The sequence below is a fragment of the Ciconia boyciana genome, chromosome 1, assembly GCF_034638445.1.
Source record: "Ciconia boyciana chromosome 1, ASM3463844v1, whole genome shotgun sequence".
NCBI lineage: Eukaryota > Metazoa > Chordata > Aves > Ciconiiformes > Ciconiidae > Ciconia > Ciconia boyciana.
Genome location: NC_132934.1, coordinates 190611448 through 190626289, shown reverse-complemented (window position 1 = coordinate 190626289; position 14842 = coordinate 190611448). Strand labels below are relative to the sequence as shown.

Here is a 14842-nt window from a genome sequence, read left to right as displayed (position 1 = left end):
TCACTAAGAGCTGGATTTTGGTATTAGGCTATCTTCCAGTGTAATTAACGTACCTTCTGTGTGCAAGGTTTGATGTTGCAACCTGGCAAATACTTTTGTACAATGTGGTGTTTTCTACACAGAGCAGATATTTACACTAATTAAAATCTATCTGCAGGTATAAATATACCTTTGCATTTACCCCTTAGTTCTGCATGGGGTTCCTACAAACTGAAATTATTGTCAGTCTTTCTGGACTAAACATGATCTACAGCTGCATTGCAAGGATCTGAGTCATTCCTATACTGCCTGAAATTTTTTTGGACATCCTTGTTCCTGATGGCAGATACTGGGTTTGGCTTTAGAAAGAAGATGAGCTTCTGTTATCTTTAGTATGTCTATTTGCTACACTCAGCAACTGTGGGCATCTGTGTACCTGGAAATGGGGTTCTCCTTTGCTAAGCTATAAAGGAAATGCCAGCAAGCTATATTGTCATCCAGGAGCCTGAGAGCAAAGTCAAGCATGTGTGTGCTTGAGCAGAAAAAAAGCCAGAAAATACTGCCATAAACAATTCATAACATTGACCTTTCTCTACCATTATAGTAACAATAATAGATTGCTTTCCTATACTGGAGGTTTCCAGGTAAATGTGTTTTTTGAAATGGCTGTGATTGATTGTACATCTATGTTATCTTCTATCAGCAATCATACATCTCTTTTTTTTTCCCCCCTCTCTTCCCTCTTCTTGCAGAATCAGAACAAACACGTTTCAAAAGCTGAACTAATACTGAGGTTTGCATTTCAAACCTCAATCACTGTGCTGAGCATTGCATGCCCCTGTTCTTTAGGCTTGGCTACCCCCACAGCTGTGATGGTGGGCACAGGAGTTGCTGCGCAGAATGGTATTCTCATCAAAGGTGGAAAACCTCTGGAAATGGCACACAAGGTTAATAGTTCATTCTGTACTTTTGTAGCTTACCCAGCTGTTGCTACATGAAATATAATTTCCCAGGAAATCCTGCTGGTCCAGAGAAAGACTGCAGAATGTTGTTTGGGTTTCTTTTTCTATTGCTTGCTGCTCATTAAGGTAAAGAAGACAGATCTGACCTTCTTTCTTCAAAGTAGTCACAGCAAAGTGTTGAGCGCCAACAGTTCCTGCAATCTTATGCCAGTGAGGCTGCTAATCTTCTGCATGACCTCAGAGGTTTCTGACTTTTGCACTCTCTTTACCTCTTCTGCAAAAGAGCCCAATAATCCATTGTTTTCCTTCTTTCCTCAGAGGGCTGTTGTGAAATGCATATTGTTCATGATCAGTAGTTTAAAATCTAGGATGTAAGAGAAAAGCAGAATAATTTGAAGTTCTTTTAGTGTATAGAAAAAAGATGGAAGGGAGGCAGAAAAAGCACTTCAAAGACAGAAAACTGATGAAAAGAGGAGGAGATTGAAGGAGGAGGAGGATTGACATGTCCACAGCCAGTGAAAAGCATATGAGTTTAAACCATGCTATGGTAGACTGGATTAGACATAGGCAGAACATTTTAAGTGAAAAGGATGGTAAGAATAAGTTAATCAGACTGATAAGTCTTGTTCTTACTGGACATTGTAAAGCATAGACCAGAAGCTTTTCCAAGGCTCTGCAAAAACCCCCAAAATGACTGCTAATTAGTGTCAGGACTTTTTACGTTTTGAATCTAAGTGAGCTAGGGTCAGGGCTTGGTGGCCTCTTGGATTCTGCAGGGTGGGTGGGTTGGAATAGCTGGGAATGGAAATAGTGCCTACTTTGTTGGATTTTTTGGTTCATGTGTTTCTCTGTGCTGTGTTTATTTTCAGGATTAGAATTGACTTTAGCTTTGGGTTTCACTGTATGTGTGGCTGTGTTTTTTGGTTCATTCCTGATTCCTCAAGACCCATTGGGCTGGCTAACAAGTGATTGCTGAATTTGGTGAATAGCATGAGGCTGGGTTTGATTAGGTTGTTTCTGGAGCTTGTTGCAACTTCTTGCGCTCTTCCCACCTGCTTTTATCACCAGATAACTTCCTGAGTCCTCTTTCCTCAGTGCTATTGTTAATTGTTTAGAACAGCATTCGTAAAAGCCCTCCTTGCATCATATAGCTTGTGGTAAAAGTGATTAAGGTGCCATTACATGAATCCTGCATGTGAATACATACACACACACACAAAGCACAGTACAAGTCCTGCAATGACTGTTGTCTGAGATCCTGATATAGATGCAGGATGATGTTGTAGCTTCAGTGAAATCACTGTATGGGGAACGAATAAGAAATCATAAGGAGACCTACTGTACAGATAGTTCAAGGTACATACAGGAATCCCTACTTTTGTAGGTTTATTCTATCTGGTGTGGATATAGTGAATTTATTATTAAGGTCTTGCCTGTATTTATATGCCTAAAGCATATGACCCTCCCTGTACTCGCAGGGCTTAGGCAGTAACTCTGGCTTATTTCTTGCAGATCAAGACTGTGATGTTTGATAAAACTGGGACCATCACCTGTGGAGTTCCTAAAGTCATGAGGGTGCTTTTGCTGGGAGACACGGCTGTGCTCTCTCTGAAGAAGGTACTGGCGGTGGTTGGCACTGCAGAAGCCAGCAGCGAACATCCTTTAGGAGTGGCAGTCACTAAATATTGCAAAGAGGTACTTAGCCTTCCTCTTTCATCTAAGGCCTGAAGGGATCTGTGCAAATGCAGCAATGTTGTATAAAATGAGCAAGTCCCAGAGGGACAGGCCTGCCTGAAAAGTAACAGGCTGGAAAACTGGCAGATTTCATGATTGTGCATCTTAATCTGGACAATACCAGAAGGCATATTCAAAGCTTTGCTTTTCTGGTAATGCTGTGGAGTTCTCAAGCAAGATCTTACAAAGTTTTTCCTGAACTAGTGGGAAAATAAGGATTGTCGAATATGTGCAGGAGGAATACTTACGCTTAAAATAGCATTGTAAAGCAAATGTGTGTGGTGACATTTCATATGTTACCTGACTGTAGTCACTTCTATTAGTCACTTGCTTATCTGAATATATTAGGCAAAAAGCTTTAAAACCTGAATATTAAATTGTGATATTTGTGAATTTCACAAATGAATTAATAGATTACTCAAGTCTTTGCAAATTTTGCAAATCCTCAAAGGTCATTTATATATTGCATGTGTTCCTCAAATGTTTCAGGAAGAATGAAAGCACAAATAGTAACCAGAATAGGAAGCCTGGTTTAAATAAATAATTTCTTTCTGCTAAGACAAGTCATTAATTGATTTATGGAAAAATTAATTGGCAAGAATATATGAAACTTATTAGTGATAGATCTTTCAGTGGTAAAATTTGGAAGTTAACATATAAACTTAGAAGGAAAAAGAGATTATGGGTAATGATTTAGTTGCCTCTCTCATGTTTTACATTTTCTGTTTTCAAATTTGTCTTAGTTCCCTGACACTTCTGTAGTTATCCCATGCACCAGTTATTACTGGATCATGGCTTATATAAATTGCAAAGCTATACTGTTTGCTAATATTCTTACCACCTGCCTTATCATCCCTGTGTTGTAAGAAGGTCACTGAAAGGTACATGTAATTCCACTTCCAGCGACAACCCAGAATAACTTGTTTATAAATGCATATTTTCTCCATTCTTTTAGTAACTCATAGGGTCCTGGTAATCCCTTTTCTCATCTTGAAGGTACTCACTGGCTTCTCTCTCTAATTCAATGGAAAGACCCAGTTTCCTTGTCATCCAGCCAGATCGCTCCAGGAATTAGATACAGTTTTTCACTGTACTTTTACGTATATATAAAAGGCCTGATCCCCCACAGCCAGTTGTCTGTGAGGTTAATTAGAAGTTGCATCTTTTCAGAAGCTGTATGGCTTATTGTTATAGTATTTCTCTTTAGTTCCTAGTCTTGGCTGAGGTCATGAACCACCAATGTAACTGCTTCGTCCTTGAACTACCAGGAAAAGCTGTCCTTTATGGTTTGCTGCTGCTAGGGCTGAGACCTGGATGTGATCTATATGGCTGCCCCTTTCTAGGAGTCTAAACCACAGCATGTCCAGAACATCCTTATTTTTAGTTCTGCGCTACGGATACTCCATGCCGCTTTTCTGCCAGTCAGTCATTGTCAAGAGGGGGAATGAGGCCTCTTTTCGGCAGGAGTTATCTAATATTTGTACCCCACGTGGGCAGCACAGACTGATGATGAACTCTGGTTACGTCCGCAGGAGCTTGGCACTCAGAGCCTAGGATACTGCACCGACTTCCAGGCAGTCCCGGGCTGTGGCATCAGCTGCAAAGTCAGAGGTATTGAGGCCATCCTGGGCACGGACGAGGAGGGTCTTGATAATCTGGACACTAACAGGAACAGGGACAGCAGCGCTCCTCTGGGAGATGATAACATGCTGATCACCCTCTCCGAATCACATGGTATGTCTGCCCCCAAAGTGACCACCAGTGGCAATGGGAGGGCTAATGAATCATCAGTGCTGACCACTGTAAAATAATCCTATCGGGCTAGGAACAACAGAAAGGTGGATTTATGGCAGAAGGAGCCAAAGAACACGAGGGACAAAAATATGCCTTAACAAAACTTGAAGCTGTCTCTTTCCCCTACTCTTGATCTCTCTGCAATTCAGAAACCTAAATAAGAATTTAGATGCTACAGCGATGGGTACTTGAAAAGTCCATAGAATACACAGGCAATAAGGCATACCCAGCAATGTCCCTTTTTGGTCCAGCAGAGAGCAAAGTTTGCCAATTAGCATTATCTTCCCATTTAGAGCAGTTACCTTTAACATACGTTATCTTACTGCTACTATCCTACCCTTTAGTTCCATATTAACGTGGACCTTTTGTTTTCTGTTCATATATCTCTCAAGGCACTTACTTTTAAAAAAAAATCTATTCAGCAGATGCACAATAAAGTGTGTTATATCTGCAAATCGAGTTTCAGTGCCTGATGTTCTTGATTAGGCCAATACATTTGGTTTTGTTTCAGGCTCTGTGGAAGCCACTTTGCTCTTTTGTAGTGTAGGAGAGAAATAAAAAGTATTTAAAGCCTTCCTTAAGAAGCTCATCAGTTCTCTTCAGAAGACTGTGGCTCTCTTGACCTTTTTGAGAAAGCTATTAGAAGATTTAAATAGAATAAGAACTTTAATCATCAGAACTGTGACATTTGTGAATGATGTTAATGTAGTATTTTCTCACCTGCTTCATATGGCTCTTGTGAAGTTGGATTGAACTCATAATGAGGTGCTCTACATACTGTTTCATTGTTTGTGAGAACAAAACTACTTTTTTCTTACCAGAAATAGCCTTTATATTTGAAAGAAGTCATTAGTTGTGAGAATAAAGCAGTATGGCATTTATGAAATGTGCATACTGCACTTATCCAGAAAAACAATGCCAACTGGCAAAGGCAAATACAGGCAAATACTTTCATTAAGCTCATGACACAGTCCTGTGTATAAACAGGCACAGACTGAGTCTGGAAGGAGAAAAGTTTTATGAGGCTGTCTTCAGGTAGTGCCTATGCATTTGTGTTTGGCCATGACAGCAGCACTTCAACAAGACTAATTCTGTTTGTGTCTTGGGTGTGACTATTGCCAGTCCGGAACATACAAAAAAAAAATTAGGAAAACCTTTTCAGATTATCTTTCTATAGCTAATGCAGCCTGACATTGTCATCCTCAAACATCTCTGGCTTGCGTTCACTATTTTTGAGTTGCTCATTTTTCTTTTTGTCTGTGCATAAAGGTCCATCAGCTTCTCATACATACTCGGTGTTGATTGGAAATCGTGAGTGGATGCGACGCAATGGCTTGCATATTGCAAATGACATAAATGATGCAATGACAGACCATGAAACAAAAGGACAGACTGCCATACTAGTGGCTATAGATGGTAACTGCTGTTCTTTGGAGTGGCTTAATAAATATCAATTGATCATACCATGGAATGGATAAAAACAAACTCTGGAGCAATTGTGATCAGTGGCTTAGTGTCAAGAAACTAGTAATGTTTTAGTGCAGAACTGCTTGTGAACTGCACAGTATCAAGGTGTTCTCAAAAGAAGCTTTCACCTCAGAACAGTGTTTATAAGATTTTGTTGGGTAGTTTTTAATTTAAGTATTAATTTCTGAACCTCCTGTTGTTGAGGACTGTTGTTCAAAAAAGCAGTGCCAGTGCAGTGCCATGTCCCATCCTGACTTTACATCACTTAAGGATCACATGCCAACCTATTGCATCTCTGATTTCAAAACATTTCATGAATAAACATGATGATTCGTTAGATCATTCAAATATAATAGATTAGACTAAATGAGTTTTGCCAGAGGGGTCCTGTTCTGTACTACGCAGAAAGAGATCCCAGACAATACCTTAATATGGGAAATGCTATAACGGTGATAGATTGCCAGTGCATCTGTGATCTTGAAATGGGGCCTCTGATTCAATTACTGAATAAATATTCTTGGTGCTCCTCCAGAACAATTTTGAGAGGCATTTGCATGCCTCAGCCTGGGCTCCAGCGGCAGTCCAGCAAAATCGAGTGCTCTTAACATCAAAATAAGGGCTCTGATGTACGGCTGATGTTGCTATCACTGCTAGTGATAGCAAATAGAGATACAGGGGTGCAAAACCTACTTAAGTCCTTGCTTTTGAAAGGTAACACGCAATGATAAACCAATGTGAGATTTTTGAAAGTCACGTGAAGGAAATGTGGATGCAACTTTGAGTCAATGTGTTGGAAGGCAGGTGCAACACTTCTGTATGAAAGTTGTTAATTATAATAGAGATCCAACCCGGAAAGATTAGGGGACATAAAAACAGATACTCTGTATGCTTCCTCCTGGAGGAGTGGCTTCTATATCTGACCTGGGCACAAATACCAGAACTTTCTCTGGCCCACTATTGTATTTGTCCATACCATAAAACCTAAAAGTCAGGCATATTTAAAAGCCACCCTCCTCTTCTTCCCTTCCTCCTTGTCCCTAAATATCAAAGGTGTTTGTTGTTCAATATGAAACAGATAAATGAGAAAAGTGTGTGTGTGTGTGTATGTGTAAGAAAGGGACCATAACTTAGAAAACTGTTGACAGTTGTTCAGGCTTATGAGTGTCAATATTGCCCAGAATGTATTATTTCACAAGCCACCATGGTGTGATGGAGGGGAAGTCCTGTTCTCTTGCTGCCACTTTGCCTCCCACAGCTCTCTCTAACAAAGGACGTTTCTTTGTGCAGGCGTGTTGTGTGGAATGATTGCAATAGCAGACACTGTCAAGCAGGAGGCAGCCCTTGCTGTGCACACGCTGAAAAACATGGGAATAGATGTGGTGCTGATAACGGGGGACAACAGAAAAACTGCAAAAGCCATTGCTACTCAGGTATCTGCTTCTTTGTGTTTCAAAAAAAAATACATGATGGGGTTCTAAAACGCTGCTTACCCCAGTGAATTTGGAGCAGGAACTCAGAGTTTCCGTGGATACGTTAAATGAAGACTAACTTTTCTTGAATTGGACTGAAAATTGGGTCAGGTACAATGGCATAGTAAAGGCCAGTGGCTGCATTAAGATCCCACTGAAGACAAGCAGTCAGTGCTTCTCCAGAGGTACAGAGTTTCTTGCAGTAATTAGTCCGTTGCTGAACTGAAGCCTCCTGCTTCCCTTCACTGAAGGGCAGTTGTGTTTGGTTAGTGACGAAGGAAAGTTCCTTTAAGGTCCAGTCCTGTTCCCAAAAAGGGAAGTGGGGATTTGTCATTATCTTTAAGGGTAACATAGTAATAACAATAAGAATTATTATTAAGAAGCATAGCAGTCTAAAAGAGGTTGGGTTTATATGAGACTTCCTTGATCTCAAACTATAAATGTTGCTCCAAAGGCAAAGCCAAATTCTCACTCTAGCTTGCTACATTTCCACCCTCTCCATCTTCATTTCTCTCTTTCCCTTTGCATCGGTCTACTTATAATCTACCGTGTGCCACCTTGCTTTCCTAAGGTATCCCACCACACAGCTAACTCAGCCAGCACTGTGGTGTGCATGTTCTCATATGTTGTGAGGTCTGTTTTGTTTCTCAGTGTGATGCTTTAACCTTTCTCCTATTTTGATTCACGCTTTCGCTTTTGTGTTCAATTGTGGTAAAGCACTTTCCCACTGTTGTGGTTTAACCCCAGTCAGCAATTAAGTACCGCACAGCCACTCACTCACCCTCCCCCCCGGTGGGATGGGGGAGAGAATCGGAACAGCAAAAGTAAGAAAACTTGTGGGTTGAGATAAGAACAGTTTAATAATTGGAACAAAAGAATAATAATAATAACAAATTGTAATGAGAAGGAAAACAACAAGAGAGTGAGAGAGAAACAAAACCCAGGGGAAAAAAAAAAACGTGATACCACCACTCACCACCCGCCGACTGACACCCAGCCAGTCCCCGAGCAGCGATGGCTACTCCCTGGCCAACTCCCCCAGTTTATATACTGAGCATGACATCATATGGTATGGAACAGCCCTTTGGCCAGTTTGGGTCAACTATCCTGGCTGTGCCCCCTCCCAGTTTCTTGTGCACCTGGCAGAGCATGGGCAGAGCTGAAAAGTCCTTGACCAGTGTAAGCACCACTTAGCAACAACCAAAACATCAGCGTGTTATCAATATTATTCTCATACTAAAATCCAAAACACAGCACTATACCAGCTACTAGGAAGAAAATTAACTCTATCCCAGCCGAAACCAGGACACCCACACCACCTTTGTTTGTTAAGAGAAGAAGTCTTTCAGAAACAAGCTTTGATTTATGGTTCCAGGCACTCAAGTGAAGTTTTCAAACGAGCCTAGTCTGTGCCAACCTACATTTTCATTGAATTTTTGGCACTTACTTCCTTTCCAATGGGAAAATGGTAAGCCAGTCCTAAAAACTTTTTAAAATGTTACTTTTTGAAAGGTTAAAAGAGAGCTTCTACCTTGTGTAGTGAAAAGCTGATCTCTGCCTGGTGAGGCAGCCAAACCATGGGCATTATCCCAGCCCTCTTTAGTACACCCACCTGTTTTTCAACTACAGTACTAACGCCGTTGGTAGCAACTCCATATTAGTTGAGATGTGGATGGGTACAAGCGTTTAGCCAGCCATCTGCTTTATTTTCATAGTTTCCCTGAGACTTGCACATACTTGGCGTTTCTGTGTTTCCCCTACTGTAAATGCCTGATTATACATGGTTCCTGTGTTGCATTTCACTGAAACCTTTATTGGTGCATCAAGCAGTGTGATTAGCTGAAAACGGGCTCTTTTAACCATCAAACCTTTATTGCCAGGGCAGTAGAACTTCAGAAGCCCTGCAGGGCATGACACTGAGGGCAGAGCATGGTTTGCCAGCATCTCTGCAGTAAAGATGGAGGGGGCTGTAATCAGTCCCTTTCTTATGCCAAAGGCATGTTGCTCTTCAGCTTTCTGTGTAGCTCGCAAGTGTTGCCTCCACCAGAATCAGTTTGGTTGATCTTCCTTTGTTTCCCCTTCACCCAGAACAGCAAATGGCTCTTGCTTTTAGCATGAAGCATATCACCAACTGGGAATGTTTCTTTCTTTCTATGCAGGTTGGGATCAAAAAAGTCTTTGCTGAGGTTCTTCCTTCTCACAAGGTTGCAAAGGTCCAGGAGCTCCAAAATGGGAGGAGGAAGGTTGCGATGGTTGGTGATGGAGTCAATGATTCCCCTGCGCTAGCCAGGGCCGACATCGGAATTGCAATTGGAACGGGCACCGATGTTGCCATTGAAGCAGCAGATGTTGTTCTCATCCGAGTGAGCACTACAGTTTTGACCTGTCTTCTTTTATCACTGACATTCCTCTTTTTGGTTTGGTATTCTGAAGACTGCATGTGGAAAACTTTCAGTGCTTTTCTGTCTTGCAGAACGACTTGCTGGATGTAGTTGCCAGTATTCACTTATCAAAGAGAACAGTTCGAAGAATACGAATAAATCTGATTCTTGCCTTAATTTATAATCTGCTTGGAATACCCATAGCAGCAGGTATGTGACTGCCAGAGCTCAGCTTGTTGAAGAGAGCAACACAGTTGAGCTCTGTGGTGCCTTTCTCAGGATTTCCTGCTCAAGGAACCAGAGAGGTTCCTAGAGTATTTAAAACTTGGCAGAAGGAGGACAAAATAAATATATTTTTTTTTCATGTTGTAGAAAAAAATCTTTGTTCCCCAAATTTTAAACTCTTAGGAATAAATTCTTATATGATGAAATTAAAACCATGCTCTTATTTCACATAGCAGTACTTTGAGATTAGTTTCTGTGTATTGAAACCCAGCTCTAATCAGAGATACCATCTTACTTCTGGGTGCTCCTTCTTTTATTCACCCTGAATCACGCATTTTCTCTCCTACTACTTGCATTCTCTCTGCTTCTGTCAGATATCTTCTCATGCTCCAAATTCCTCCTTAAAACTTACTTCAAGCATTCCTCTTTTTCTTTATGAGTAACTTCTCCCTCCTTTGCCTGGACTATTGCCTTGTCTTTCTGTTGCTTTTGCTTTGTTTCATATGTGCAGAATAGCTGGAAGGGACAAATAGTCTTACCTCGTGGCTGCAGTCTTGTAGCTGAATTGGTGCAAAGGTCATCCCTTGCAATGGAAGGGACATATTTAAAAATAAGTGAGTAAATATATATCAATCTAGTTGTGTTTATGGAGGTCTCAGCAAGTCATGTTGTAGAACTGCTGATCTGTTCTATGATATGCAGGAACAGAAATGTCTGTATTCTGACAGGCGTCTCTGGCTGATGTCCATATGTGGTTTTGCTAGGTGTGTTCATGCCTGTTGGCCTCGTGCTTCAGCCTTGGATGGGATCAGCTGCAATGGCAGCTTCTTCTGTGTCTGTTGTGCTGTCTTCCCTGCAGCTGAAATGGTAAGTTGTCTTACACTAATCAGTTGGGGAACCGCAGGCAGCACTGCTGCTGGGACTTAAGTGAGACGTTACTTTGGGCTTTGTATACCTAAAAGTACCTGACAATCCTTTAGCTTGGGGTTGTTCTGTCTAATCGTTGGCTCCAAAAGAGACAGATATCACTATTATGAACACACCTGGACTAAGACTGTACTGAGCATTCTTTAACTAGCAGCTAAAAGTGTGACTGGATGCCACCTAGGCACCTGTGTTGGAGATCTAATTCAATACCAAGTGAGGTAATGATCAGAACTGGTTTTGCTGTGAATATCAAGTGAACAAATCAGTCAAAAGACAGTTCTCCATAATGTAGCAGTAGATGTTTTTTAAAATATTTGTACTTGTTTTTATTTTTTTGTCTATTTAATTTAGCCAGAGAGAAACAGAGAAGCAGGGTATTTATTCTTTTGCACCTTGCTACAGATAAAGTATGTTGCTCTATTTTTTTGGAAGTGAACCAATTTCTGAACTATAACAAGATTTTTCAAATTTTATTGATTTTTTAATGCTACATTTTTGGGGTGCCCTTTTTGGGTGCAGTTACAGTGCACCTGCTTTTAACAGCATTGTGAGCAAATATCTTTCAAAAATAAGACTTTTTACAGTGTCTGAAATTAGTCCAAACCTTCAAATATTTCTACTGTAGCTGGAGTTTTCTGTAGTGTATAGTATAGTATAGTATAGTGCAGTATAGTGTAAACTAATATAGGGAATCTGTTGCTGCATCATTATTCTGATGCTGCAAATGCTCAATGAGACCACAATCTAGAATAAAAACTACAAACGTGCTCATGCTTGTTTGCAGAATCAGCCCTACCACTACAGGATGAAAAATTTCTATAAAGGGATTCCTTTATTCTCCAATTTTTTTGATCTTGTGCTGATTACATTAAGTATCGCACACTGTTGTGGTTAGATATTGACAACCCCCCCAAAACATATTTGGCTTCAGACTTATGAAAGCTGTATTACAGTATACATTGTAGGACAATAATATTTCTTGAAGCTTCACATCAGCTGAACAGGACTTCAGATTCCAAAGAACGTGACAATACATATATGTGAAGAAGACCATGCATACTTGCCATTGCTGGGCTTTTTTTAACCTAGAATACATTGAATCAGAAAGTGATTTTTGGGTTATCAAATCCATTCCCCTGCAATTGTCTACTACGAACCCTTTCATAATCCAGCAAACTCCTAATTTTTCTTAAAGAACCTCACTTTGAGAGTCCCTCTCTTTTACTATTGAAATGTCTTAATGCCATGTGACCAGTACTCTTAGCTGTTAACATTCTGTCTGAAGTGCAGGTAGCATTTAGGTTGTCAGAAGTTTCTGATTTGTTCTAATGCTGAAGACTCTTCTACACATTGACCTCTTGGTACTAAACATCTTTTCTCTTTCTCTTCTTAGTTATAAGAAGCCAGACACTGAAAGTTATGAAGCACAAGCTCAAGGCCGCATGAAGCCACTTACTCCTTCCCAAATCAGTGTTCATATTGGAATGGATGATAGGAGGAGGGATTCATCCAGACCGGCTCCTTGGGATCAGATTAGCCAAGTGTCTCTCTCTTCCTTGACTTCAGACAAGCTGCCGAGACGTAATGCTTTTGTTGAGGAGGAAGGGGACAAGTGGTCATTGCTTATGAATGGAGGAGATGAAGAACAGTATATCTGAAGCACTGTATTCTTAGTACAGGAGGAAATGTTCCTCCTCATCAGTGACAGGAGTGACCAATTTATGTCATCAAGAGCTTCAAGGTTGTAGCGAAGTCATTCCTTCAGCTCACAAAATGATTGCAACTCAGCTCAATGTTGGGCTGTATGGATGGTGGATTTTTTTCAGGTCACCAGTTACTTCTAGTCATGGAAAGAATCTGTGGCTCTCTAATGAACTGGCTCCTTTGCACACAGCAATTAGTGAAATAATGTAGAATTGTAATTTTCAGAGTCTAAAAGAGCTTCTCTCTTCTAGACTGTTTGCTGGGCACCAAATTTCATACTTTTAGCTCTTTCTAACTTTATTCTTTGAAGAGCACATGAAGCAAAAATATGTTCAGAGCTGCCAAATATTAATTTCTGTGTCCAAGTGAAAATAGCCATGGCATAAGGAGCTCTGTGGTTGGAAGTTGTATTTTTACACAGAATCCTAACTAGTCATGTCACTGTGAGAGCACTTTGTATTTAGGATTCATATGTGTCTCCTTGGACCAAAAATGCTTTGGTGTTTCACTGACTAGAACTCTCTGAAAGGTCTCTCAAAGATTTTCACTTGCTTTCAGGTATTGCATCCTTTTGATGCACATTTCCATTGCTAAACTTGTTCTGTCATTCACACTGCTCTCCTAGATTTTCTCTTTTGCTCCGTATGAGCTCTTTTTTCCCTTTTCTTTGCACAAGATATCTTCTATGAGTTATTGTTATGTTTACAGATATTCCTGTTTGGGACAAACTCCTTTAAGTCACCAGGAACTTTTCCATTCCTATTGAAGTCCTCAAAGGCAGAGCAATTCCTGGTCCAAGTTAGCATATCATTTTCCTGTGGATACCTTGCAGGACCCCGTGAAGCTCCTGACAACTGGGTAGTTGTCTGTCTCGTCCCTCTGACAGAGTGAAGAATTTATGCCAGTGTGAGTGAAGGTGGTATTTACATGGTGTGACTGAGAGCAGAACTAGCACTGCTGTGACTCCAGCATGGCTGAAAGAAGTGAGTTTATTGCATAAGTTAACCCCAGCTTGCTTAAAATGGAGCCAAAAGTTTAAATGGTAAAGGTGGAAAAATGGCCTTAAAATGTGGGGCTTCTATTTGCTATCATATAAATAACCTTTTCTGATGACAGAAGGACTTGAACTAAGATTTGTAATGGCTTGAATTTTAATGTAAATTTGTGTTCATGTTTTGAATAGGTTTTAATTTCCCTCTTTGCTCTAGTTTCATGAGAAATCAAGGTGCTGAACAACCCTTTTTTTCACTTTTAACGTCTTTACCAAAGCTTGCAGTAACTTTATCACTGTGAATGTCAAATTCATCCCTTAACACTTTTCAGTCAGGACAGTAGGAATCAATGGCTTTGGTGCACTGAATCCGGTCCTGGGGTGCTGCGTTGCTCAGCTGTGGGACTCTGAAGCAAGCAGACTGGAGTTTTATAGTCAAATCTAAAAAGTGAAAGACCAGGAATTACTGTGCTAAGCAATGTGAAATAACCACTGAACTTCACTGACTTAAATACAGAATTGTTTCCAATACAGGTTCAAACCCTGCTCCTCCTAATGTAAAAATGAAAAACAAGTCAGAGAGGAAAAGAACTGTGCTTAAAGCATTGAGCAGGTCTTCCTATTCTCTCTTCCTCTTAATATTATATTTCAGCTTTCCTTATCAAACATCGACAGCACTGTCTTAAATATAATTACAAATCAGTTTTAAAACTGTAAAAATCTCTTTACATGTGTAGAGATTACTTTCACAGCACACACACTTTTTAAACATGCCGTAGGTTCCTATACATGTCCCTGTGGGGAAGATGGTCTACTGTTTTATGTTTTCTTACCAGTGCTTACAGTAAAAATATTGTGTTTTTTAAAACAAGCAAACAAACAAACAAACAAATAACTGTGTCTTTGTTTTTCTTTTTTTGGAGGGGTACAGCAAAAATAAAGAGCATAAGCAGTGATTGTTAGATTGCAGGATACATATGCACAAGAGAGATTTTGTGACTGCTTTGTGATCTATTTCAGGCAGGATATATAACAGGGAAAAAAGAGACAGTTTTGTATTGTATGTTGAGGCAGGTGAGGTTGCAAACATATTGAAGGGTGGAATTAGGATTCAAAATCATCTTGAGAAATTGGACAGAACTGACAAACTTTGCAAACAGAAAAGGGGAATTAAAGGTCAGCTTGGCAGAAAAAGGTCAGGTAGTTGGC

The 14842-nt window shown here is 40.3% G+C and overlaps 1 protein-coding gene across 2 annotated transcripts in view; it reads left to right on the top strand.

Moving 5' to 3' along the window:
• The window catches only part of ATP7B (ATPase copper transporting beta), a 49021-nt gene extending 34510 nt beyond the window's left edge, over nt 1-14511 (top strand). For both annotated transcript variants that reach the window (XM_072850277.1, XM_072850278.1), the window contains 9 exons: nt 732-926; nt 2454-2636; nt 4208-4409; nt 5739-5885; nt 7224-7366; nt 9565-9768; nt 9879-9996; nt 10776-10878; nt 12332-14511. In XM_072850277.1, coding sequence (XP_072706378.1) covers nt 732-926; nt 2454-2636; nt 4208-4409; nt 5739-5885; nt 7224-7366; nt 9565-9768; nt 9879-9996; nt 10776-10878; nt 12332-12596 — 1560 coding nt within the window. In that variant the 3' untranslated portion in view covers nt 12597-14511. The remainder of the gene's footprint in view (nt 1-731; nt 927-2453; nt 2637-4207; nt 4410-5738; nt 5886-7223; nt 7367-9564; nt 9769-9878; nt 9997-10775; nt 10879-12331) is intronic.
• The last annotated feature ends 331 nt before the right edge of the window (nt 14512-14842 follow it).